Below are 27150 nucleotides of genomic sequence, written 5' to 3' on the forward strand. Positions count from 1 at the left end.
ACCAGACTTTTAGTAGCCTAGTCAGTGGTGATGACCAGAGCTGCCAGGGTCCCTTTTTGACCGGGCATTCTGGTCAAAAACTGGACACCTGGCAACCCAACCCTAGGTGTATGGCAATATAAAGGTTTTATTGACATGTGTTTGGGACAGCCCAGTTATTTGTCACTTGTGTGTTAATCAAGGCATCACAAACTAATTCCAGTAAAATCTTTATATTGTGATGTATCGGGTTTAAGCCATATATTTTATAGAAAATCTGCTTTAGAAAGGGTTTGGAGAGGTGGTGTTTTTTTTTTTAATTGTGTATTTTTTGTGTCCCTCTGCTTGTAAAACCAGGCTACCTTAATACCACGAGTCCAGTCAACTTGTGAAAACTGCCTAGACTAGCTTTTCCATAACGGTTACGATTGAAGTTCAATGTCTTGGGATGGTTCAGGGCTATAAGCAGGTGGTGGGTGTCACATTGGAAGTTATGAATGTTCCATTTCTATTGATTAAAAAACCTCTTAGTTCTAGTGCTCATGGGTCTCCAAATAGCAAACCTTATAACTGTCACTGGTCCAGGACTGACTACTGCCTGCCCTGCTGCTCGAATCACTGTAGTTTGGGGGCAAAAGATCGGAAGAAAAAGGCATATCAAATTCTGTTTTAAAAAATATTGTTTGTTTTTTGAAGCTGCTCAGAGATTTGGAATAGTAGAGATGGATTAATGTGCAAGTGAAACTGTCAACAGTGCATGATAAATGCAGTTTGTATTCTGCTTTAAATTTTCACGTGGAAATCATATCAGATATGGGGTTTGTTACATGTTTGTAAGTATGCAGACACGTATGTGTATCTGTTTTGGCACTCTGTGTGTGTCTGTACTCTGTGTTTTTATATGTATATATACACAGACTAAAACATTAGATGCCCTTTGAACTCCATAAGATATCTGTAGTGGTCATTAATTCTTCTTTTTAAACTATCATCATGGATTCCTAACAGAAATAGTTTAAATTGGGTGTATTATTTTTGCTGAATACTTGTCTGGGGAGCAGGGGAAATGTTCTGGGGGACCACCCCAGAGGTTGAGCAAAGAAGGAAATGGGCTGTTCCCCTGGGAACAGCCAGGTATGCAGACAGGCCAATCTGTCCATTTGAATTAATGATCCTTCTCTCACACTTTGCCACTTCCTACTTTGATAAACATTGTCAGATCATTCCCTTGAATTTATTCTGGGCCATGAGAGTGACAAACGCCTAGTGCATAGCTCTTTTTAAAAAGCTTATAAGCAAAGTGCAAGGGTTGCAGTGTTTCCAGTGTAACAAAGTATATTGAAACTATTTGATTAACTGTAGATGCTACTTCATGATTATTTAATGACATGGTGGTAGTTTGAAACTTGTCATTAAAGTTGTCATTTGTCTAAAAAAAAAATCTAAGTGCTGCTTGGCATTGGAGGTGACTAACTGTTGCATTATAATCTGAGACTGGATCTGTCTCAATGTATTGTTACATTTGTTATGTCAGGGCATTCTACTTTGCAGCCCTAGAGAACCCTACAAAAGACATTTGCAGGCAGGAACTGGAAATAAGGGCAGCCTCAGCGTAATTGTAGCTCAGTGATTCCACAGAAAGAGTTTCTGTGTGTGGAATCTGAATGTCCAGCTGTTCTTAGAAGGATTACCAGGGTTTAATGGAGAGCACAGATGGAACCAATACTATTGTCCAGAGTATTCTAGGGCAGAGGCTAAAATGTGAAGGATGATCAGTGGAGGGCTGATTTGGGGAAGGGGGGGAGAAGAATAAGAAAGGGGGGGGGGAATCCCCTTGTTCTGTAAAAAGCAAGGGGATTGATACTGTCCAATGATGAGGGTGCAGAGGAAATAGTTCCCAAAGCTTCCTTTCATGGTTAATAGGCATTGTAGAGATGGCACAGGTCATGTGTGGTGTGCAGCTGTTTAGAGGTTCTTACTGAACTGTTAGAGACTTAGCAAGGCCCATTATTCTAGGCACTAAGGCAGTTTTACTGGATATGGACTACTGCAATTGTATAAGCTCTCCATTGTGTAAGTACTAATTTGGAGTGCTACCATAAGCCAGCCATACAACCCATGTTTCCCATGAATGAATGAGTCATCTTGATAAACAGGCTCAGGGCATGCAGCACTAACTTTTAGTCTTAAAGGGACCTGATGTGTTTAAAATGGATCCCACTCTAATGAATAAACTTCTTGAAAAAATATTTTGATTTTCAGTAGCTAATCAATCCTTTTTTATTTGAGGGAAAGCTGTCATACATAAAGGTTTTAGATGGTCTTTCATTTACCTTCCCCATGTTAGACATACAGTACTTGTGATTACTAATTTCCTCACATATGCATTACAGGTTTCCAGGTCACTCAGTAAGTCAGCAATTTATGTCGCAAATCATACCATTTCAGGTGTCAAAGAGCCCCTTGATTGTTTTATTCCAAATTATTTGGCTGAAGTAATATAGTTGCTTTTCATTAATAATAGCCAAAAACACACACACAAAACTTGTGGTTATGTAATATTACTATTCTTTCATTTCCAAGAATGCCAAGAATATAAAAACATTATTAAGAGTCTATAATGTAACTGCAAGATTGTTTAATGCAGTCATCCTTTGCAGAACTCCTAGCTGGTGCCACTTAGCTCCTGAAGCCAAATTGTGTGTGCTGTGGACTTGTGTAGCACAACACTTCAGACGTAACATGGTCGTCTTATTTTATGAAGACTACCTGACCACAGGGACCACATTTACCTAGATCCCAAACACTCATTTCTAATATAAAAGCAGCTGGAGATAAAGACTTTGGGCCAGAGCCTCAGCTGGTGTAAACTGGCATAGCTCCACTGAAATCAATGAAGCTATGTTCGATTTACGCCAGCTGAGGATTTGGCTCTATTTGTCTACTTTCTACTTCCTTTTTTTCTGTTTTAAATAGGCAGGTTTTTTTTCTTTTTGAGGTTTTTACTGTGTAGAAAAAGTAAAATAAGGCAGTTGAATAGATGAGAAAACGTATTGGCTTTTAGTGGAATGTTATGATTTGTCTAGTGATTACGTACAGCTAGAGACCATGGGCCTTGAAGTCAGTGGAAGGTGTGGGTGCTCAGCACCTGTCAAGGTCATGTCATATACATATTTAAGTATATAATATATGATGTGATTATTTAGAAGATTGTAAATGTATTTTATCACTCACCTTTGAGCTCATCACCTGCCCTCTGCCTATTAAGTCATCGCCTTAGGACTTATTCTAACATCCTAAATCCCTCATCAGCTTCAGACAGCCACAGCCAGAATGTAAAGGTACCTTTAAATTGGTGGAAACTACGTAAAGGTCTATAGCAAGTCAGTGGTGTAAAGGGATCCTAAGTGTATATGAGAACTGGGCCTATTTAAAAAACATTGATTTGTTATAGAACTTCATGTAATTTAGACACCATTTAAGACACACTTTACACAAATGAGAATTGGGCCCTTGGTAAGTACAACCCCTAGCTTTACAGGTAGGGAGACCCAAAAAATACACCTCTACCCGATATAACGCTGTCCTCGGGAGCCAAAAAATCTTACCGCGTTATATCGAACTTGCTTTGATCCGCCAGAGTGCGCAGCCCCGCCCTCCCGGAGTGCTGCTTTACCGCGTTATATCCAAATTCGTGTTATATCGGGTCGCATTATATTGGGGTACAGTATAGTTCCAAAACATGTTTTAAAAGTCTTGAAAAGATTCCTAAAGTAGTGTTATGTTTATGGCACATAAAATACATGATATTGTGATATGTATAAAGGTTTTATTGGCATTAGTTTGGGGTGACTTGAATAACTCACTTGTAACTTTGCCACTCATGAATATTGTGACCCTCCCAAGCTCATGCTGATAAAATCTTTATATCAAACAGTTATGTCATATGCTTCCTATAGATTGGGTGTGTGTATGTGTAAACTGCACATTAGCCTTAATTAAATATAGCATTTGTTATAATAAGTACAAATACTTGTGGTTGCAGATGCAGTTCTGAACTGGTAGGTTTTTGTTTTTATTAAAGTCAATTTGTAAAAGGTAAAGACAACCTTCTATAAATCAAGAAAAAGCTCCTCTACAAAAGTAAACCAAAAAACCCAAACTAATCCCAAAGGACAAACAACAGCAACAACTCCCATAACTCAGGTGGCAAGTTATTGCTCAGCCTAGGGATGAATATCTTTCTGGAGCCGGCTAGTAGCACAGTCACTATGACACATGCCTTCTTCTCTGCTAAAGGGATGTTTCAATACAGGATTCATGTACAGAATCCTTTGATGCTAACTAACAGTAAATTTCTTGAATTTGCATCATACCATTATTTATGGAGGGAGGACTTCAAAGTGCATTGCAAATGTTTACAAATACAGGAATCGTTTCTCCAACCACTGAAGTTCAGCCCATCTCTGGGTTTGGATTGTGGCAGAGCAACAGTTTTTAACAGGGCACAACACTAAACAACAGTTTGGGATGAAAAAAGAACTAGAATTCCATAACCAGATCCTTCCTAAGGTATTGTAATTCGCATTCAGAAATGTTACTTTCTGGATAATTCAGACTTTGATATACTGAGATATGCTGCTAATATAAGGCTACGTTATGGTCTTAGTCCACGTACAAACCAGTGGAGTCTCAAGGCTTGATCTTGCCACCCAATGCACAGCATGCATGGATGGTATCCAATTTTTAAAAGATAAGCACCGGATAAATAAATAAAGAATACAAATAAATCATGAGAAGAATTGCTGAACACCATTGAAATCGAGCACCTTAGAAAATGTAAAACAGTCCTTTTGTGCACAGTGTAAATTTTGCAAACCTTTATTATCTGTTTTTTCCCAGTGCAAATTCCATTTTGGGGGTTTCTCTTCAATTTGAATGGTGACACCAAATATACACATGCATTATGAAAATGATTATAGATTCATTAAGTAGTCTAAATGTAAGCTATTATGAGTATGTAATAAGGCAGTTTCATCACTGAGTTCTTTTGCGGTAGTAGCAGCAAAAAAGTAGCTTACATTTTACTTTTGTAATCCCCCTTCCCCCTCCCCCCCCCCGCCCTCCCATATTACAATGTTAACATTGGGTTGATGAGGCCATTTCAGTTCCCATGTATTTTCATTCATTTTTCCTTTTTTCTTTCTTTTTTTTTTTTTTTTTTCTGAAGTGGCACTGTTGGTATTAAATATGCAGCTATATTTTTTAAGGATCTGTGTTTCTCTTTATGCCTTAGATTTATTAATGTGTGGGTCTTCTCTGAAAACGGACACGGTGAATATGGCATCATGGAGCTCTATGTTATTGTTTCTTAAGTGACACAATTTACAAATAAGATGTTTCCTTTAAACTGCCAGTCTTGCAAACTCAACTTGAGATCCTAGAATTAAAGTGGGTTGTTTCTGTCATGCACTAGTACAGGGGTTCTCAAACTGGGGGTCGGGACCCCTTGGGGGGTCGCGAGATTATTACATGGGGGGTCATGAGCTGTCAACCTCCAACCCAAACCCCGCTTTGCCTCCAGCATTTATAATGGTGTTAAATATATTAAAAAGTGTTTTTAATTTACAAGGGGGCTCGCACTCAGAGGCTTGCTATGTGATAGGGATCACCAGTACAAAAGTTTGAGAGCCACTGCACTAGTAAATAGAAATATAAACAAAGTGTGAAATCCTAGTACCACTGGTATCAACTCCTATTGACTTCAGCGGAGCCAGGCTTTTACACAAAGGTTGTAAAGGCTAAATTCTGTCCTCGGTGACACCTGTGCAATCTCATTATTGTTAGTGATGTCTGTGCAGCGTTATGGGGTCATGCAGATGAAACTAAATGGAACTTCATTCCAACTGACCAATCCTTCTTCTACACAAGAAGTCGTAGAATCTGCTTAGCTGTGTTGGCTCTGCAGAGCAAATAGGAGTAAAAACAATAAATCTTTGTCTCTAAATCAGTCGATCTGACTCTCAGTACAGGGAGCAGATCTGTGAAGTAATAGAGAGCCATTATTTAGAAGTCGCTCTTCTAAGTTGAACATTACTTAAAAACTGACACAGGTTTGCAAATGGAATTATTATTTTTAATGATTTATTTTTTCACCGTTTTTACTGTTTGTTTTCTTCTTGTGTTTCCTTGGATGATGAAACTAAACTGAGTCAGCTTCACTTACTGTTTATAATCAGTTTCACTTTCTAGTTCACCAATATTGCCAAAGTAGTGGTGTTTGGATTCACAGTTCTGCACAGGAATAGTTCAGTATAAATACATTGCTTTCACTGGAAAAAAATGCAATTTCATTCATGTAAAATACTTTTAAAACTTAAATTTGGACCAGAAGATCCCTATGGGCCCTAAAATTTAGTAAAAACTAACAAATAATGGGCCTAGTCCTGTTGCAATTGAAGTGAAATTATAGTACTGCTGTTAACGTCAATGGGATGAAGATGAAAACCAAAAAATATTATTACATACATTACCCAAAAAATCAAGCCCAATCTTGTAAACACTCCCACACATTAGAAGTCCTACAGACATCATTGGGGTTCCTTACATGATTGAAATCACTCATTTGCATAAGTGACCATAAACACCAGAGCCGAACAGTGTCAGTTACACCAGACGCCGGTCCCTGAAAAACTTCTGATCTTAGGCTAAAGGTTTGTCTTAAGTCCAAAGATGTTCCTTATGTCCAAAGATATTTCAGTACATTCAGTATTATGGATAAAGTCAGCTGTTTAGAGAGCCCTTTTTGTTACCTAAGAGAAACAGAGCTCATGCTTAAGTATAAATTTCTGAATGTCCTTAGTTTATGCTTAGAATAGATGTATAACATTATTTAATATTTTCAGAAGAGTTTTTACAGTGCTCAAATACCCACCTCTTCCAGACACACACAGCCACCTTTCTCCTTAGTATGCAAATACATAATTAAAAGCATTCAACAGACACAAGTGAATAAACCAATAAAGTAAGCTGCTAATAATACATTTTCATTATCTGGGAATATGTGGAAGTACACCAAACAGCTAAGTGATGCTGGAAAGTTGTAACAGATAAGAATCTAGTGGCTGACTTTATGTAAGACATTAGATCTTGTGAATATTCTGCTTCCTCTCCAGGCAGCGAGCTAGTATGGTTAACCAAAATTGTTGAGTAATTGTTCTGTGGTTGAGAACAAAATGCTGAATTAAACTGTTCCCTGCACAATAATTGTGTGATTACAGCATTTATGTTGCTGGCCAAAGGAACAGTCATTAGGTTTGGAAGACTTACCAAAACCACAGGCGCAAAAAAAAATGCAAATCACATGTAAATTGTTCTCTAATACCTATAGTGGCTTAGAAATTGAACTAAAAGTAGTGTATGTGTGTATTTAAAGGCAGGCAAACTGGAAAAATGATTGTACATTCAAGAACTACTTCAGTTCAGGAAGAAAATACCCAAAGATTATTCATTTTCATTATGTCTTTTCCCTCTTGTGTGATCCTGTATCATATATATTATGAGCATATTTTATTTTATTTTGTGTATGCACTTGTGTTTTTCCCCCTCTGCATACCAATCAGATATTGTCTGAGAGTAAGGTGGGATGTACTCCCACACTTAACTAGATCCTGGACTGAGCCAATTCAAAGAGAAGTATGTGAGGGAGGCAGGCAGCAGCAAATGTTTATTTGATTGCCGTAATCCACCAGTAAAATTAAAAATTGATTTATGATGATAGGCCCTCTTGTTAGGTAGATAATTTCCTTCTCCAATGTGCTGGCCAGACTTAGAAGTGCCAAGGAAACAAACACTTTTAATCTTTTGCTTTGTGCTTTTGTTCTACTGTTGTTTGTCCTCATGCTGCCAATATTAAAAGAGGAGGAGGAGGTGGTCAAAAATAACGGGCAAAATGTTTAAGGACAGTTGCTAATTTTGTGCCTTCAATTAAATGCAGCTACAGATTATAGGATTTGGGTGGCTAACTACCTAACTGAGCTCAGAAGTCAGGTAGTTAGATATCTAAACCCTATCACTTGCATCTGCTATTAATCGTGCCTCCAATTTATTTGCTATCGGAAATTGTAGGCACAGAATTAGCGGCTGGGTACAGAGAGGCCATTTAAAAATGTGGCACCAAATATAACTTCTCACAAGCATCGTCATGTGAAAGGATTTATGCTATCAGAGAAAACATCAGTATGAGGGCATGAGTAGAAGAGTTGACACATATTTGCAGTCTTTCTTCTGCAACTTGATTCTATTTTACTTTTAAAATTGAATTGTCAATGGTGAAACTAAACTCTATTAAGGAACAGTCACACTGGCAGAGGGGACGGTCAGACTCAAGCCTCAACAGCTGAAAGATTGAAAAGAGGTTTTATTGTGCATTTCCCGGGTGGTAATTAGAGGCTATCCAGCACTAGAAATGTGTTTTCCACAGAGATTTCCACTAACATTTGGTCTTAATTTTCCTGGCCATTTGTCCATCATATATAAGAGCAAGGTTTTTAAGATCATACAGAAGCACTAAAACTCAGTGTAAAATAATAATAATAATAAAGTCATCTTCAGAAAGAAGCACATTAAGCAACTGTAACAACTAAAGCTCTGAAACTGATGTCATTGCAAACTAACCATACACTGGAACATGTATGTGATTTAATAATAAAGGAGTGGGGAGTATTTAGAGCAGGGTTTAATCAGCAGATTTAAGATTTTCTGAGCAGACCCAGTTCTCATTAACCCATAAAGAATGTTTATTTACAGCTATATTAGATTGTCCGTACACCATTTTATCAACTATTCCCCATGAACTTTCCATTTAAAGACATAGTACAGACTTTGTGTAAGATTAACTTTTATTCTGTGTTCTTAACCAAAATATTGTCTCTAGATAGATAGATAGATAGATAGATAGATTTAATTTCAAGTGAGTGACTTTGATTAGACATTTATATTTGCTTATGCCATTACAGCATTCAGATACTGTACAGATTTTGAATTGCTGCCCAGTACATGATATTAAATAACCTCTAATTCTTGCCCACCGCCTACTCATTAATTAAAACAAACATGCCTATCTTAATGATACCCCACTTGTCAGAGACGCTGAAAGAAAAACACATTTTGAAATCTTAGAATTTTATTTGAAAGATCAAATTGCAATATTACTGTTCAAAAATGCAGAAAGAATAAGTCGTCCACTAAAATAACAATATTTGAAATTATATTAAAGGTATTGGCATACAAAAAAGAAATAATAGTTTGTAAGACAAAGTTTTAATGGTCTGCTTCTATGAACCAGGCTTTGTAGACAGGTTTTTAAATATCAAGTGCAATGGGAGAAGAAATATTTCAAATTATTTGATTAAATTAAAACGTATATCTATCAGAATTACTTATAGAATCTTTTCACTCTAAAATGATGATCAGCATGTCAGCAGTGATACGTGTTAAGAAGGGTTAGGATTTCAATTATAAGGCCAAACTGTGGCCTGAATAGAACTGCGAGATGGGGGCATAAAAGGGAGAAAGGGGTATAGGGGTGTAAGTTAGGTAGCAGCACCGAAGTAAAAAAAATCTCTGCTGCTCCCACCAGGTGAGCAGGAGGCGGCAGAATTACATGGGGAATGAACGGAACCTTGGTTCCACCCCCTCAGCTCCCATGCACTACTTTGCATTGCACTACTTTGCATTTAACTCCCATTTGCATTCCAATTTTCTCCTTTCTCAGAGCAGTGGGTGAACCAGGAGGAGGGAGACTATAACTGTCTGAGCCACAGTCTTCCTCCTGAGCTGCCTCATGAACAGCTGAGTACTCAAGGCAGATCATTGTCTCATGATCTATCCATAGACATTGGTATGTTCGTGAATTTTGGATTCAACTCTGGATTTTACCTCTGCATCAACCCCTGAGACCCTGGCACTCTTCTTCTATAGAAATTCTAAAATCCAATGTCTTCCCTATTGACACAGCTCCTCCTGTTTGGGGGGGGGGCAGGGAGAAGACAGACATATTTGTAACAGCTGACCAGGTACATTTTATGCAATAACTTCATCAAAATTATTATTTACTGAGTGGTTTAATAAATTCAGCTTAATATGTAAATATGGAAAAAATAGCATCAGGGAAAAAAACCCATAATCTTTTACTTTTAATATAGAAGTCTCTGTCTGACTTCACAGAAATAACCAAAATATATATTTTGTGTTTTTTCCACCACTCTTCTTTGTCCTGGTTGATGATAGTGACCCTTTCTGCAGCTTTCTCTCTCACGTAAAATGCTATGATTTTTGCTTAGTTGATCACTGTTAATATATTAAGGAAAGCAGTAGAATTCTATGACACTAAATACAGTTTTATTCCCCAATCCTGCAAATAGCTAAGCACATGCCTAGGTTTAAGTCCATGAGTAGACTCATTGAAGTTAATAGATCTGTTTTATGTGCTTAAATTGCATATGCATAAATCTTTATGGGACTGAGCCCTTAATTAGTACGGACACAATATATTACTGAGCATACACTGATAAAGTGAAAATGTCATCCAGGTCATGTTTATAGCCAGCTCTTGTATGCATCCACAAGGAAGGAGCTTCCCTTTTTTGCATCCTTTTCATAAGCACCAGTCATAGCTGCAGTCCTTGTGCTAACCTGAATCCAAAGCCACTTCAAAAGGGCTGAAGAGGAAGCAGGGCTGAGTTACCTCTCTTGGCTAGCTACTCCTGGTGGAATTCTGCTCCACTGCGCAATGCAGAATTTGTGCAAAATTAATGTTCTGTGCAGAATTTCATTCGTCCCTGCAAAATTGGTGCTGCAGAGCTGCTGGCCGCCACTAGGGGCCACTGGACCCAGAAGAGCCCAGCTTTCCAGTTGGCAAATACAGGACACTGCCCCGGGGCGGGAGGGAAGGAAAGGAAGGGGAGCTGGATGGTTCCAGGCAGCTGTGGTTCCCAGCATGTCCTGAAGGAAGGAGGCAGCATACGGGAAACTCCATATAAACCCAGGATCCAGCATCAGGCTGTTTCTCTCTCTGGATGCCTGGGCTCTGGACGGTAGGGGGTGCATGTGTCTGGGCTGGGGGGCACCCTGCATCTGGGCTCTGGGGGTAAGGGGTGCAGGTGTCTGGGCTGGTAGGTGAGGGGGTGTCAGGGCTGAAGGGTGCCCCACAGCTGGGTTCTGGGGGTAGGGGTTGCAGGTTTCTGGGCTGGGGGGCAGCCCATGGTTGAGTTCTGGGGATAGGGAGTGCAGGTGTCTGGGCAGGTGGCACTTCACGGCTGGGCTCTGGGGGTAGGGGGTGTGAGTATCTGGGCTGGGGGGGGGGCTGCCCTGCAGCTGGGCTCTGGGGGTTGGTGCTGTGGATGTCTGGGCCGGGGGGGGGAAGGGGTACCCCATCGCTGGGCTCTGGGGGTGTAGAGGGTGTGGGGACATAACAGGAACAGGGATTGGGTTGTTGTAGGGGTTTCTTTAACTCTGTACTCCTCGGGGAAATGTTTTTGTTGTCTGTATTGTTACAGACATACTTGCTGACAGGTATTTTGAAATAAATTACCAAAATAGTTGAAACTGGTGTGATTATATTGCGTTATTTTGACAAATAAAATATGCAGAATTCTGAAACGTGCGCAGAATTTTTAATTTTTTGGCACAGAATTTCCCCAGGAGTATCTAGCAAAGCTTGTCAGCCACATGCCAATAACACACTGCACAATACCTTCAGGAGCTCCTGTTGGCCTCCGCACTGCTGGGCCAGCCATGATTGATCCCATACTTGATTTGCATGTACCCATAAATCACTAACGTGAAGGATGTCAGGCTCTAACCCTGAACATATTAAAGTGGTTATATTGTGATAAGAAAAATCCCAGAAAGTCTAAATAGCTCTGTTTTTATACCTATCACTCTATCACTGAAAATTAAAAAAAAACTACTTACCATTTATCACAGATCCTACAAAAGCAATCATATGTGCTCCTCCCACTGCTTATGTGGCAGCAGTTACCTTAACAAACCCTGTTCCCAGAGCTGTTCTGACATCAAACCATAATATTTTTGTACAAATAGATATGATCTCGTAATAGGTAAGTGTTATATAGGCTGAAGAAATTATTTTAAAATCAAAGAGGCCGTGTCAGTTTCAGCTTTATTTAAAACACAGGGGGCTTTCAGTGTTTGTAGATGCAAAGTGACAAAAACAAAGGGGAAAAAAGAATACATATAAAACTTCTAAGAGACTAGTATGAACAAGAGAGAGGAAAATTTACTGTAAGTTGCCAATGATTCTGTAAGGCATTTACAACCCCTCCACCCACTTCTTTATCATTGTAATAATTGAAACAGTATTTAATAGATCAGCCAATCATAGAAAATAGTCCACATTTGCAGCTTAAGAAATTATCCTACATGATGTCCTTTCTAACACATCAGGAAATCTCACACCTGTTTTCTTTTCACTGACAAATGGTCCATTGAGTGGCTTACTGCTAGAGCGCTCAACATAGGTCCAGAGCTTATCAGGAAGAACATTAAACAAGCATCTGGAAACTGTGTAAAGCTCCATTCTATGCTGAGAGACATCATCAGTTATTAATGAAAGATCATATATTTTCCAATTCTGAGGGAGTGACATTACACATTAACTCTTGTTGTATTATGACTACATTTGTGAGCAAGTTGCTGTTATCATTGTGTACACAAAGAGAGGGATACACAGTGTTAAATAATGGAATATTCACAAGTCTGTGGCAACCCTACAAGTGGTGATCCTCAGTTGTACTTCTGAGACAGATACAGTAACTCCTCGCTTAACGTTGTAGTTATGTTCCTGAAAAATGCGACTTTAAGCGAAACGATGTTAAGCGATTCCAGTTTCCTCATAAGAATTAATGTAAATGGGGGAGGGGGAGAGCTAGGTTCCATGGAAATTTTTTTCACAAGACAAAAGACTATATTATATATATGTATACACAGTACAAGTTTTAAACAAACAATTTAATACTGTACACAGCAATGATGATTGTGAAGCTTGGTTGAGGTGGTGGAGTCAGAGCAGGGCCGGCTCCAGGGTTTTGGCTGCCCCAGGCAGCCAAAAAAAAATAAAAATCCGTGATCGCGATCTACGGCGGCAATTTGGCAGAAGGTCCTTCGCTCCGAGCGGGAGTGAGGGACCGTCCGCCGAATTGCCGCCGAATAGCTGGACCTGCCGCCCCTCTCCGGAGCGGCTGCCCCAAGCACCAGCTTGCCAAGCTGGTGCCTGGAGCTGGCCCTGAGTCAGAGTGTGGAAGAGGGTGGGATATTTCCCAGAGAATGCCTTACTGCTAAATGATGAACTAGCACTCGGCTGAGCCCTCAAAGGTTAACACATTGTTAATGTAGCCTCACACTCTACAAGGCAGCACGAATGGAGGGAGGGGAGACAGCATGGCAGACAGAGACACACACCCAGTGTGTGCGAGAGAGAGAGAGAGAGATGCGCATTGCCCCTTTAAGTACGCTGACCCCACTCTAAGAACATTGCCTTTTTAGATCAGTAAGTTGAGACAGCAGCTTGCTGCTTGCAAGCTCCCTCTGTCCTGGGCCCTGTCGTGTCTCCCCCCTGCTCTATGGAAATGGGGTAAGCGGGTGGCAGGAGCAGGGGGGAGGGGGACACCCTGACATTAGCCTCTGTCTTCCCCCTCCGCACAGCAAGCAGGAGGCTCCCAGGAGCAGCTCCAAGGCAGAGGGCAGGACCAGCACATGGCAGTGGGGGGAGGGACAGCTGAACTGCTGGCAATTGCTAGCCTGCTGGGCAGCTGCAGCACAGGGAACTTAGGGGAGCGGGAAGCTGATAGGGGGGCTGCTGGTCCACCCTGGTTCCAAGCCCCCACCAACTAGCTGCAAAGGGCTGCTCGTTCTGCAAGCAGTGGACAAAGCAGGCGGCTGCCAAATGACGTTATAACGGAGCATTGCGCAACTTTAAACCAGCATGTTCCTTAATTGATCAGCGACGTAACAATGAAACAACATTAACCCAGACGACTTTAAGTGAGGAATTACTGTACTGTAACATAAGCACAGCTCTAGGGGGCTCTGGAGCATGGTACCACTTGGAAACATTGAAATATAGCTTGGGAAAAGCAGTATTCATTTGAATTTTAAGCTCAATGAAATGAGTCATTTTGGACCAAACACTGGACATGGTGTTGCAAAGAGCCTATCTTGTCCCTGCCCAATCCCCCATCCACAAAACGGCTCAGTCAACCAAATGATGGATCCCTTTCCCCTACATGAAAGAAAGAGCCTTATGCCTGAGCTGTGTCTCCTTTAGCTAGCAAGGGCTCTTTTGAATGTGCACTTTAGTCCTCTGCCATAGCTACCAGGCTATCATCTGACTATAGAAGCCCTTCCTGAAAGTTCTATTCCTCCTTGGGAATCTCACCCACTGGAATGGGGTCCAGACAATGTGCAACAACTAATCCTGCCTGAACGCCTCATGTGAAAGATCTAAACCATTGATTCAAAACAGCTGCATATTGGAATATAGGCCAATTTATTTTTCTTTGCTTTTGGACATTTTTTTTCCTGGGTAGGGAAGTGTTAAGATGCTCCTGTGGCAGAATTGTCTTTGTAGATAACTGTCATGTTATGTGAATGGCTTGCCATAGATCATCCCAAATGAGATAAAGTTGTGTTACAGTTTTCCCTGCTTCTGCATATTTTCCATTTACCACATCAAATGTGAGAGAAGAGGCTCCGCACTGTTTTTTTTTTATGTTCTATAAACCAGGGGTTCTCAACTTTTTCTTTCTGAGCCCCTGTCCCCACCCCTCCAGCACGCTATAAAAACCCCACGGCCCACCTGTGTCACAACAGCTGATTTTCTGCATATAAAAGCCAGGGTCGGCATTAGGGGGTTGCAAACAGGGCAATAGCTTGTGGTCCCATGCCACAGGGAGCCCCATGAAGCTAAGCTGCTCAGGCTTCAGCTTTAGCCCCAGGTAGCGGGGCTCAGGGCCTTGAGCTTCAGCCCCATGCAGTGACGCTTCGGCTTTCTGTCCTGGGTCCCAGTGAGTCTGATGCTGGCCCTGCTTGACGGACCCCCTGAAATCTGCTTGCAGCCCCCCAGGGGGCCCCAGACCCCTGGTTGAGAATCGCTGATATAAACCAATATAAATAAATTCACTCCTTCCTCAGCTGTTCCTTTGGAACAGCCAAGAAAAGTTCCTTGTATGCTAAATTTCCTTTCATCTTGAATCCTTCAAGGAAACAATGAGCTGTTCGTGGTGGTCCTATGTATCCTTGTCATATTCCATTCCTCCCAGCCTCACTCCACGTGTTTATACCACTCCATCTTATCCTTCAAAATGGGTTATGGGTCAGCGCCTCCTTTTGGAGCATGTCACTGCTACATAGCTGGCTAGAGGGGCTGCCGTTAAGCAATGCCAGGCACGTCCCCCACCCCACCTCCCAGTTAAGGGGCTGAGTATGTGCTCACTTGTATAGCGCTCAAAATCCTTGCTGAAATGGACGTGAGGAACAAAACAAGGATCTCCCCCAGGACTGTGCAGAGCTCTAGGGCTTCTAGAGTTGATCCAGTTCACTTTTTTTAACTGGTCAGCGTTTATGTAAATCTTTGAGACATTACCCATTTTGCACTGCCTGTCTGAAGGTTTGTTTGCCATGTTTTCTATGTGCCAGGGCATATACGTTCAAGCTATTGCCTGTTGGGGATAGTTCCCATTTTTCAGCAAGCTAATAATTTTTTCCACATTATCGCTCCAAAAAGCTCTCGTATTCTGGAGGAGTTACAGAGGTGTGTTTATTTTTTCTCCCTAAATGGCCTTATTTATTTGTCTTTATAGGCTGGCAACATAAGAACATATTTTCCTATGAACGGTAGCATTACTAGGAAGCAATTGTGAACAGTGAGGTTTTAGCATTGAATGACTCTACTGATATTTTGGGAGGATGAATTTTAATAAGTGCTGGCATGTATTTAAATAAGTCTCTAATGCCAGAAGGGAAAGAATATTACTTAGGGCGCACATCATTCCCTGCAGAAGAACTCTCGGTAGATCTGGAAGAAGATGTCTCACCACAAGATCCTCTCACAGAGATCCACCACATCATACTGCCTAGGGGCTGGGGAATTTGCCTCTATGTGGAAAAGGCAGCGGGTGCTCATTCACAAAGTTTGCAGAACTCCAGAGATTGGGGGGGGGGGGGGATGAAATCCATGTGTTGCCCATCCCAGCAAGGTACACGTCCCCACAGCCCTCTGTCTCTTCTCCATAGTTTGTATTCTCCACACCTGCATGGAACCCAGACCCCATGGAGAGGCCTCCTCAGGATCCATAAGAGTGTGAGGGTGATGCTGCAGAGGTAGCAGAGTCTGCTTTTCACATACGGAGATTCCCTTCCAAGTGTGGATTTGAGGGTAGTGGGCAATGATGTTGGGTCAGGTCAAGAGAACATTTCACTCTCTTATTTTAGAGGTATTGCCAAATTGTAAGGGAAGACTACCGATTGTAGTTGGAAGAAGAAATGCGTTTTTATTTCTGCTTAAAATAGATATGGGGAGGGGAGAATGGCCAATATATTTCCTGTTTAAAGGACCAATCATTCAAATACCAGGTGGAGTGCTTTCCACCATGAATACTCCCAGAGGCCAACGGCACTATTCACAATAGTAAATAGTTTACCTGTAATAAGTGGTTTTAGAGCACTGTGTCCTAATACAATTAAATACTTAGCTCCTGAAAACAAACCTACATATTTATGTCATCTTTATGATAATGTTCAGTTTTCATATTAAGTTAGAAATATGTTTAACTCTTGAAATGGTTCTGTACACAATCTGAAGTTAAAGGGGCAATTCAAGTGTATCCAGTACTCTGGAAAGTAGTAATTGGATTTCATTGAGACAGTTTGATGGCTACGTCACATGAAAAAAGCAAGTTAGCCACACTTCTGTATAAAAAAAGGACATAATAAAATAAGAAATAATTTAAAGGAAGATGTTGTAGGCATCGAGAATGGTATTTCTCTGAGTAACAGCTTGTGAGAGACTAAAGTAGTGAACTACTGTTCAGAGTTTTATCTATCTGTAAAGGCTGAAATCCCGCTTCAAGACCCAAATCTGCCATCCTTACTCATATTGAGTAATACTTTCTCCACAGGTAATACTAATGAAATCATTGGGACCATTTGCCAAGTAAGGTACTACTTAATGAGAGTTGGACTAGCAATCAAACCCAAAATGTAAAGTATACACCGCTACCTCGATATAACGCAACCCGATATAACACGAATTTGGATATAACGCGGTAAAGCAGTGCTCCGGGGGGGCGGGGCTGCGCACTCCAGCAGATCAAAGCAAGCTCAATATAACGCGGTTTCACCTATAATGCGGTAAGATTTTTTGGCTCCTGAGGACAGCGTTATATCGAGGTAGAGGTATATAAGTGCCAGAAATGTAATAAAATATAAACCCTGGAAATAAGAAAAGTCTATGTCAGTAAAAATTTAACAGACAATTGTGAGAATGAAATTAGTGTAAGTATATAAGAATGAAAATAAATAAATAATAATACCAGATGCTACATATGTATATCTAGATTTGTAGAAAAGAACTATGGTCATATATTACTTGAGAAATATCATGAGCTGGCTAAATGAGGCAAGTGTCCTGTGGGAAAAAATAGTATGTGGTCATGTAATTAAATACTGTGTCATAACGCACATCCACAAGGGGGCCAAATTAAGGTTGCACAGGCAACCTTAATTCTGGTATTTCCTAACATCTGAGTGCTTAAATTTTCTGTCTTAACGTTCTTTTAATGTAGCTTCTGTGTGTAATTATTTATATAGTGACCCAAAGCGTGCAAGGCATTTCATAGTACATAAAAAAGAGACACGATCCGTGCCTTGAAGAGCTTGCAATCAAAAATGTATATAAGGCACAACAGTAGCTAGTAACTATTTATTGCTCCAGGTAACTGCGATAATCAAGGTATTTTCCTCAACTAAGGTACGAGAGACCAAAGTATCACAATTACTATAGGAAAGAATAAATGCTGAGTTTTTAATTGTGCCCAGTATGTTCATATACACATCTATAGATGAATTTATATCCTATATATGTGAGAGACAGGAAGTATATGGTTTTGTGATTAAGATACTGGACTAAATCTTGAGATCTGAGTTCAGTTCCCAGCTGTGCAACAGACTTCTGGTGCAAACTTGGGCAAATCACTAAGGGCCAGATATTTAAAGGTATTTAGGTGCTTAAAGGTGCAGATAGAAACCTAGTAGGATTTTGAAAATTCCATTACTCATGTAAATACCTTTAAAAATCTGGCCCTACGTCTCTTTGTGCCTCAATTCCCCATCTGTAAAGTAGGAATAATAATATTTTCTTTCACTCTTATTGTATCTTGTGTATTTAAATTATAAACTCTTCAGGGCTTTTACCTTGTGTATTTACAGTTCCTAATACAATTGGGTCCTGATCTTGGTTTGGGCACTAGGAACAATTTTAATACAACTAATAATAATATATAGATGGTGGTGTAGTGTCTGTGTCATAAGTTGCACAACCATGTGATAACCCTTCCTGCCTCTCCTACACTCTGTCTACAACCCATCTCCTCAGGGGCTACTTCTAATAATCCAAACTTTTGAGCAGCATGTGTTCTCCTTTCATCATAAACATGGAACTTCCTTCCAAAATTACCAGTCTGAGGTGCATGAATGAAAATATCTATGTTCTTGTATAGTGACTTGCTTATATTATAGTTCAGTATTCTCATATTTTCTCATTCTCTCATCAATAAGATTCCAAGTATTTCATATCCTTTGATAACCATATTAAGTTCCATTGAGGGCAGAAGGGTATTGGGACAAAGAAAAATAATTATTTATTTTATTTTACTTTATTTTATTTTGGGATTTAGGGGGCCTTTTAATGGAATTAAAGAACTTTGAAAATAAATTAATAAATTATATTACATGAGGTGGTTTTTCCCCCTTAGGTTATTTCATTTATTTATTTTGACTTTTTTTTTCTCATTGTGTGTCCCCTCTGTGATAGGAATTGCAAATACTGAAACATTGCATAAAAATACAAACTTTTCGTAATGAAACAAACCTTGAAAAGAAGGGTATTTAGAGGTGAGGGGGCGGAGAAGGGGATGCTTCAGATATTCTGAAAAGCCTACCTGATCTTAAAATGACCGATATTCTCTTCACTCTAATAACTGTGTTATACACAAGCACTGAATCTAAGGGTAAATTAAGTAGCTCATGCTAAATGAGCACTAAGAAAACCTTCATACCATGCATACACCAACAAATATTCTATATATTCCAGATATGTTACAATTATGGTATTTTAGGAATGTTTTAGAGTGCGTTTTAAAATTGTATTGGGATTATTTGTTGTATCATAGGTTCTTTCTTTACTACCAGTCCAGTGGGACATGGCTCAGAAGGAGAGAAGAAATAAAACTAATATACATTAAGTACCTCTAAAAATGGCACACACAAAAAATAGCTTTTCTCTGCATTATAATGGCATGACTTCAATCCAATATCTCAGGGCTTTCCAGGGCAGGAAGCAAGTACCATGACTCATATTGAAAAGCTAGGAATCTTCTTTCCAAAATTTTAAAAATACCCATTTCTAGTTGCGCGACATTACATGTATCAGGTTTGTTTTGATGGAGCAATTCTACATTGGCAGGAGGTGGGGGGGGGCAGAGGAAAGAACCCTTTCTCTAGCAGGTTGCTGAGGCTTTTTATTGGGTTATTTTTAGGTGTCTAGTTACAGTTACTTAGTGGTTTGGAATGTTAGAATGAGTCTTGGGGCAGACAAGTAAGTGGGCAGGGTGAAGATGAGTCAGTAAAAGATGCATAATTGCAGTTTATCACATGGCTTTTCAATTTATCAAATGGCTCTGCAATCTATCATATAATAGGATAGTAGTTCTGGATACCTGAAAAGTGGTATAGTTATAAGGTAGAGTGCAGAGCCATTTGATAAATTGAGAAGTCATGTGATGATGATATTTATATTGCAGCAACATCCAGAGATCCCACACAGGATTGGAACTGCATTGTGTTAAACGCTGTAAAAAATGCATATGAAGAATCAGGATGAAATTCTGGCTCATTGAAATCAATGGGAGCTTTGCCACTGACTTCAGTGGATCAGGGTTTAACCTGTAGTCCCTACTTTGAGGAACTTACACCTAAGAAGTCACCTATGAATGGATTGAGAGAGAGGGATACTATCAAGTGTATAAACTTGTATAAAATTATGTACATATAAACGTGTGTATTTACTTTCATTATCTTTATACATTAGTAGTACAAAAGGCAAGGTCTGAAACTAGCCCTGATTTGGGGTCAGTTGCATTCAAACTGTAAATCTAGTATCAAGAAGGGTTTTTTTGAAAGAACAGTAACCATCTGACAAGTTGTTATTAGACAAATGTGAATAACAAGGCATTAGCTTAAAAAAAAAAATAAAGAAAACCTTCAGGAGAAAAACTGAAAAGAGAGGATCTGAATTATCTAGCACTTCAAAAAGTTGTATCCTAGCAACAGTAGGTAACAATAAACATACGTTGTATAAAAGTTAAAATGCAGTAGTTAAATGAGACATAGGAAGGGTCAGTCATAATATATGCATTTTATATTGTATCAAGTAATCTGATTAAAATGAAATAACATTTGCCCTTATTTTTGGGAGGAAATAAATGCAAGTATTAGAGTGGTGCTACATATATTCCAGTTTGGAATGGAAATTACATTGTTTTGACTGGGTTATTTCTGTATCCATGCAAACCGTCCTCACCTCTCCCCAGTTCTTACCTCCTTTATACAACTGTGTTTGTGTCATTTAAAGTCAAAGGGTCCTATGGCCCCCTTACAGGGTGTAATTTGGAGGGAGAATTTGAAAAAGAAAATGTGACAGCCAGTTTTGAGAAAAAAGGTCATTTTCCTGGTAGACGTTTTCCCAAATTGGAGGATTTTTTACTGCAATGTTTTGCTAGCGTATCAGGCAGTCATTTGGAATCAAGTGCAGACTTGTGCTACGTTGTGGGCTTGGCAATGACAATTTTGTGTGTGTGTGTGTGGTGCTTTGGTTATATTAGCCCTGGAGGCAGAGTTAACACTTGCAATGGGACAAGAGTATTTGCAGTCATCAGAGAACTTTGCAGTCAGCTTCAATAACATCACTCCATTTTTTCGCCTTTTTTTTTTAACATTTTTTTTTTGGCAGCAAAGCTCTTAGTAGAACCATCTGTCTTTCTATTAGTGTTTTTGAGTCCTGTTTTGAAGCTTCTTTGCTTGGCAAAGTCACTTTCATCCCTGGAAACCATTTAAAAAAAAAAGTTCCATGGCTTCTTGCCGAAGAAGAGTACTATGCAAAAATTCCACACGGCTGTTCATTTTTGTTCTAAAAGAATATAGTTACTTTGTCTTAAAAAATATATATATATCAAGGCAGAAATGGGACAATTCCAGACTGGTTGAATGTAAGGAGGAAGAAATAGCATTTTATATTTTATGTCTCCCAAAATCCAAATATGCCTTGTTAACTAACTAGATCAGAATAGCAACAAGAAGAATAAAGTAACAGCCAAAGTGAATCGAGTTAACACAGTAATTGGCACTACATCTAGCATAGCTTCAGCCTTGAGTTCAGTCTCCAACTGCAGCAATTTCTAACCAATACGTCTTGTGAGCTTCATCTTACAGGATGTCCCAGGCTGTAAAGGTGCAATAACCACCCACAGAGTTACCACCATTCTTAATGCTGCATACAGAGAGGACCCGTACCTGCCGACAGTGGGGGAGGAGGGTCAGAGTGAGGGCAGCGGCTTCAGCAGATATTACTGAGCATGCTCAGTACAAGCCAAGCAGGAAATCTGGGGGGGAGCACATGTATGCCCCGCCCCAGGTGTCTCTGGCTGCATACATCACACCATGAACCAAATGTTAATCTATGACAGCCTATCTACATCTCTTATGCCTCTGCTCCACAATTCTGTGGTCAATCTTGATTACCTCTCTTGTAAGGGTTTCCTTCCCTTTACTAATTGATCTCCTGAAAGGCAAAGTTTCATTTATTAGTATAGTTTTTTTGTTAAAACCAGTTATTCTGCTGATGACTTAAGTTACCAAACGATTTGCTCTTCTTCTATGTGAGATGGAAAAACAATGTCCTGACCATTTGTAGTAATCAAAAACATGCATAAAACTTTGCAAAAGTAGTAGTGTTAGCTGTTGTGTTATGGCCAATTTCCAATTTGGATGACAACTTTCTGCCTGCCTAAAGTCCCCTTCAGTTTCACTTGCAATGTAATAGTCTTCATTTCCTGCCCTACACTTTTGTGTAGTGTTTCTGTGCAACATGAAACAGCTGACACTCCAGACGTGGCTGCATTTCACTTGTGAGCAAAGTGTTTCAACTGTGTTTTGTGGCCATCTCTGAGAACGTGTCTGTGTCTGTGCATGCATGTACGTGTGTGTGTGTGTGTGTGTGTGTGTACATGCACACATATATTCCAACACATACATACGCGTCTAATATTTGCAAAGTGTTTAGAATCATTTGGGATGAAAGGTTCTATGTATATGATTGTGATTTGGCAGCATTGTGATGTGGAATATCTTACTGTCACATGGAGAAGATAGATAAAACTGCAGATGTGGTTGTTAAGGTGAAATGAAATATAAGTATTCCTTAATTTATGTAATTAATATTAAGTGCTGGGGTATATGGTAATTAACATATGGCTGAACTGTTGATGCTGTTGGAACCCCTCACAATACAGGAGAATATTCTACTCTGACCTGGCTAAAAAAAATAAATAAGCAACTACACAGGCATGTTCTCCAGAAGATTTTCCAGGTTTGATTTTCCTCCTTCTGTTCAGCAGGTTCAAGGTCAGCTGCCTCCATTGATGATTCCAGTGTTCCCTCCAGATCAACGAACCCTAGCAGCAGCTGCTCAGCAAGGATTCCTCCTTCCTCCTGGTTTCAGCTACAAGGCAGGATGCAGTAAGTCCTGTAGATTTTCCAGCTGGAAGTGGGCAGGGGGCAGAGTTTTCAAACAGGCTGTCCAATAGTTATGCTGAACTAAGTCACCATCAGAAATATCATGTCTACTGCCTTGAGGTGAAGGACCCACTAAACTGAATTTAGGATTTACAGAACAGTGTGAGGACAGATTTGCCAAGAGATCACTAATATGTTCATTGATATAATGGCCAAGAATTTCAGACCTGGCTAGTGAATGTGAGTGCCCAACTTGAAGGGCCTGATTTTCAGATAGCATGTGCTCCGCCCTTTCTGAATATCTCTTTACAGTGTGTCAGGTTGGGCACTGACAATCACTATTTACTTTTGAAATTTTTGGCTATGCTGTGCAACAAAACAGAACACAAACAAGGGAACATGCTCATTGCCATACACAGATACTCCTCTCTTAATCTAAAAGAGAAGTTGTTTGAAATGGCTCAATAAATTTCAACACTATTGTAGGGAAATATGTTTTTTCCTCTAGCAGCCTGCTTGCTTTTTATTAACTAAGGGCCTATTCTACCCTCTTTCTACACACAGAACTCACATTCATCTCAACGGGAGTTCTGTACAAAGATCAAGGATAGCATATGCCTCTCAATTTGATGGACTAACACAAAGCATAAGTATATTTTACAAGAGCCTAAGACTAAAAACTGTGTAACATCTATTTTTTTAATCTTTGAAAGTTTTATTGTCACTACAGGATCCTGATTTTTTTGGCAGTTTTATTTAAGCCTTCCATAGGATCTCTTGTTCCTGTCAACAAGATAAGAATAAATATAGGTTCAAAATAAGTAAAAAATCTTCCTTTCATCAAATAGATTTAGCTACAGCATAAATTCTATAAACCTGGTTTTATGCATTTGTGCTTTTCTAACTCTACTGATATCAGTTTCCTATCTTGTTATCTAAGACTTGCTTGTTTTACCATTCTCTCTCTCTTTAGTGCGTCTGTTTAGCTTTATTATGTCCGCATCAGTGTATCCATCTGTATCATTGACTAACTCATGAATTTATCAATTGTTTCTCATTACGCAGTGCTCACCAGTGGAGCAGTTTATTAAATTTTGAATGCAAAGGGACTATCTGGTGATACTTTTCATCCCGCAATTTTAGATTCTTTTGTTTTTCTAACTTTATAGATCCAGTATTGGGTTTCTTTGAACAAAGTTCCCTTTCGCTTTGGCCATCACCCCTCATCTTGGTGTACTATAGGCTGTTACCACTACTGAGAAATCACTGTTCAAAACACTTCACCTCACTCAGCAGCTGCAGTGCCAAAGCATGGGCTCATTCACTTCTTCCAGTGATTTCACACCCATTTGTTCTCAAACGGGAGAAGTAGTGATTCACATTGCAGAATGTGTAACCGAAAGCCACATTGAATATGAATGCTACCATAACTGTAGGCCTGGAAAAGGTCAAGAAAACACCCCATTAGACATATCTGGCAGATTAAATTAGTTCCGTGTTAATGCAGTCTGACTTGGAGAAAGGGTTGATTTTTTTTAACTGTTAGTAAATTAACAGTAGGATAGTCACATAGTACCTCACATCCATGAAGTTCATATGACATCACACATTTTTGTAACCTTGGAAATAAAAAAAACTGAAAAATGTTGCTGCTGCTCCTGGCAATAAGGCTTAAAATTAACAGCATGCCAAGGTCTAAGATTGAGCAGAAGCCAGTGGAAAAAGACAGCTCTCTGTTTGCTGATTCCCTGGCATGTTTGACTGAGTTTGAATGAGAAGCTGAGGGGAAGTGATCAGTAGTCCAAAGGATTTTTTTCTTTTCACTCACAATGTAATGTAAACAATAACATATATTGGCTTAGCTATACCTAGAAAGCTTGTAGCAGTGAAAAATATAGCAGCCTTGAAAACTGTAATATGGTCCCATCAAGTAATGGTTTTTGACAGGCAATTAAAACAACTCCCCCCTTCTACCCTTCTCTCCCCCATTTCTGTCATTCATCATGGTAAAGGCATGGTAGATGGCAGACAAGATTTTGGGTAAAATTTTCAAAAGTGCTTAAGTGACTTAGGAACCTACATTCAATTTTCAGAAGTGACCTAGTCACTTAGGAGCCTAAGTCCCATTGACTTTCACATAGATCAGATTTTCAAAGTTATTTTGGGGCACCTAAAGATGCAGACAGGTGCCAAATGGGATTTTCAAAAGGGCCTAAGCAGGTTATTTAACTTCCACTGATTTCCATGTTAGGCATTTAACCTGCTTAGGCCCTTTTAAAAATCCCAGTACGTTCCTATCTGCATTTTTAGGCACCTAAAATGCCTTTGAAAATCTAGCCCTATTTGCCTAAGTAACTTTAGAAAATGGGATTAAAGTTCCTAAGTCACTCAAGTGCTTTTGAAAATTTTATTCTTTAAGCCTGGGCTGAAAAATTTTCATGAAAATTTTACAAGACTGATTTATAGATTTCCCAAGTGACAATTCTATTATTTGCTATCTTTCGTAACTTGCATTTAGAAACAAAAAACTGCATGAGACCCTTAGTTCTATTGACAAACAGGTAAGAACCACATGTTAGCAAGTTTTGTATTTAGCATTTACCCACAAATGGGGAATGTATAGATTTGGGGGGGGGGGGAGTTTTATCTAGATAAAAACCATGGCCTATATTTTCAAAAAGGAATTCGTGATTTTGGGTGCCTTGATTATTGGTTGCCAAGTTTGAGACACCTGAAAAGTGCCCAATTTTCAGAAGGTGCTGTACCCTGCTCTCTGAAAGTCAGGCCTCCATAAAGACTCTCAAGTTGGGACATCCAATAATCAAGGTACCCCAAATCACCACTCACTTCTTGAGAGTTAAAACCCACATATTGCAAAGAAGATCCTTTGTGCTACAAGTAAAACCTTAGATTACTGAAACAGAAAGACGTATGAATATCTTGTTCAATATTACTCTTTGTTTCATTCAACTTGGACGGCGAGACTAATCTAGTTAAACACTCTGTGGTTGGTTTCCCTTTATGGTTCTCCTGGCCAATAGTAGTGCCTGGTTTCCTGGAGATTTATCTATATGTCTTCCATTAGCTTCAGTGAGAATTATGTGATCAAATTCCTCAGCCAAATTGTATACCCCAGAGGACCAAAAGGACACTTTTTGGGGGGAGGGGAGTCATTTTGGTGAGAAAAATGCTATTTTCTAGTTTCCGTTTACTTCTTGAAATTCACTAAAGAGCTGCTCTGATATGCTGTTGTAAGAGGAGCTTGTCCGCTGTAGATTCACTGTCTGATTAGTACTATGTTCTGGTGTGCTGAGATGTTAATAACAATATGATGATAATTCATTAATAACTAGTATTTAAATGGATCGTTTTTATCCACGGTTCTCACAGTGCTTTGCAAAGGTATGTAAGTATGATCATTCCTATTTTACAGATGGGTAAACTGAGGCAGCAAGATTAAGTGATTTGCCCAAGGTGAGATGGCAGAGCAGATTATAGAACCCATGTTTCCTGACTTCTAGTTCAATGCACTGACCTGGAGCTTTTTCCTTTTTCTTCCTAACAAATTCTAGTTGGGAATGGCTTGTTTTGTTATGTTTTTTTAAACAGATGGTTTACATTTCATAATGGACCATTTAAACAAGTTGACACTTCCTCTCCTTTCTCTACAGCATATTGTGTAGTGTTAAAGTTGGCAGAAAGAAAGCATAAAGCTCTTGGGCTTGGATTAGAAGCTTCTATTAGTATTGGATTTCTATTAAGAAAATGAAGCAGAGTTCTTGATCCCTGGTTCTGGTTGCTATCTGGCCTCCCTACCTAAATGTAGTGTAATTGCTGAAAATGTTTAATATTAATTATTTATAACCAAAGCAGTTGTTTCTTAGTAGAAAAAGAAGTGCCAGTGTGCCATGATGGAAATACATTGTTCATGAATTTCTCCATGAATAGCAGGGAAAATAATGGCTATTCATTGGTCATCTCTTTGCTAAACATTCAGAGTTTATTATTAAAAATTGAAATCCTAAAACGTTTTGTGCATGACATCTGCTTTTGATGAATAATGAAATGCCATGTACATTTAGG

At 39.5% G+C, this 27150-nt stretch overlaps 1 protein-coding gene across 2 annotated transcripts in view; it reads left to right on the forward strand.

Annotated features, from left to right (window-relative positions):
* The window catches only part of SOX5 (SRY-box transcription factor 5), a 267225-nt gene that overhangs the window by 123364 nt on the left and 116711 nt on the right, over positions 1 to 27150 (forward strand). For both annotated transcript variants that reach the window (XM_029911672.1, XM_024203263.3), the window contains exon 5: positions 22947 to 23070. In XM_029911672.1, the coding sequence (XP_029767532.1) occupies positions 22947 to 23070 (124 nt within the window). The remainder of the gene's footprint in view (positions 1 to 22946; positions 23071 to 27150) is intronic.

This window comes from Terrapene carolina, unplaced genomic scaffold, assembly GCF_002925995.2.
Source record: "Terrapene carolina triunguis isolate 2854851 unplaced genomic scaffold, T_m_triunguis-2.0 Scaffold112, whole genome shotgun sequence".
NCBI classification, from domain to species: Eukaryota; Metazoa; Chordata; order Testudines; family Emydidae; genus Terrapene; species Terrapene triunguis.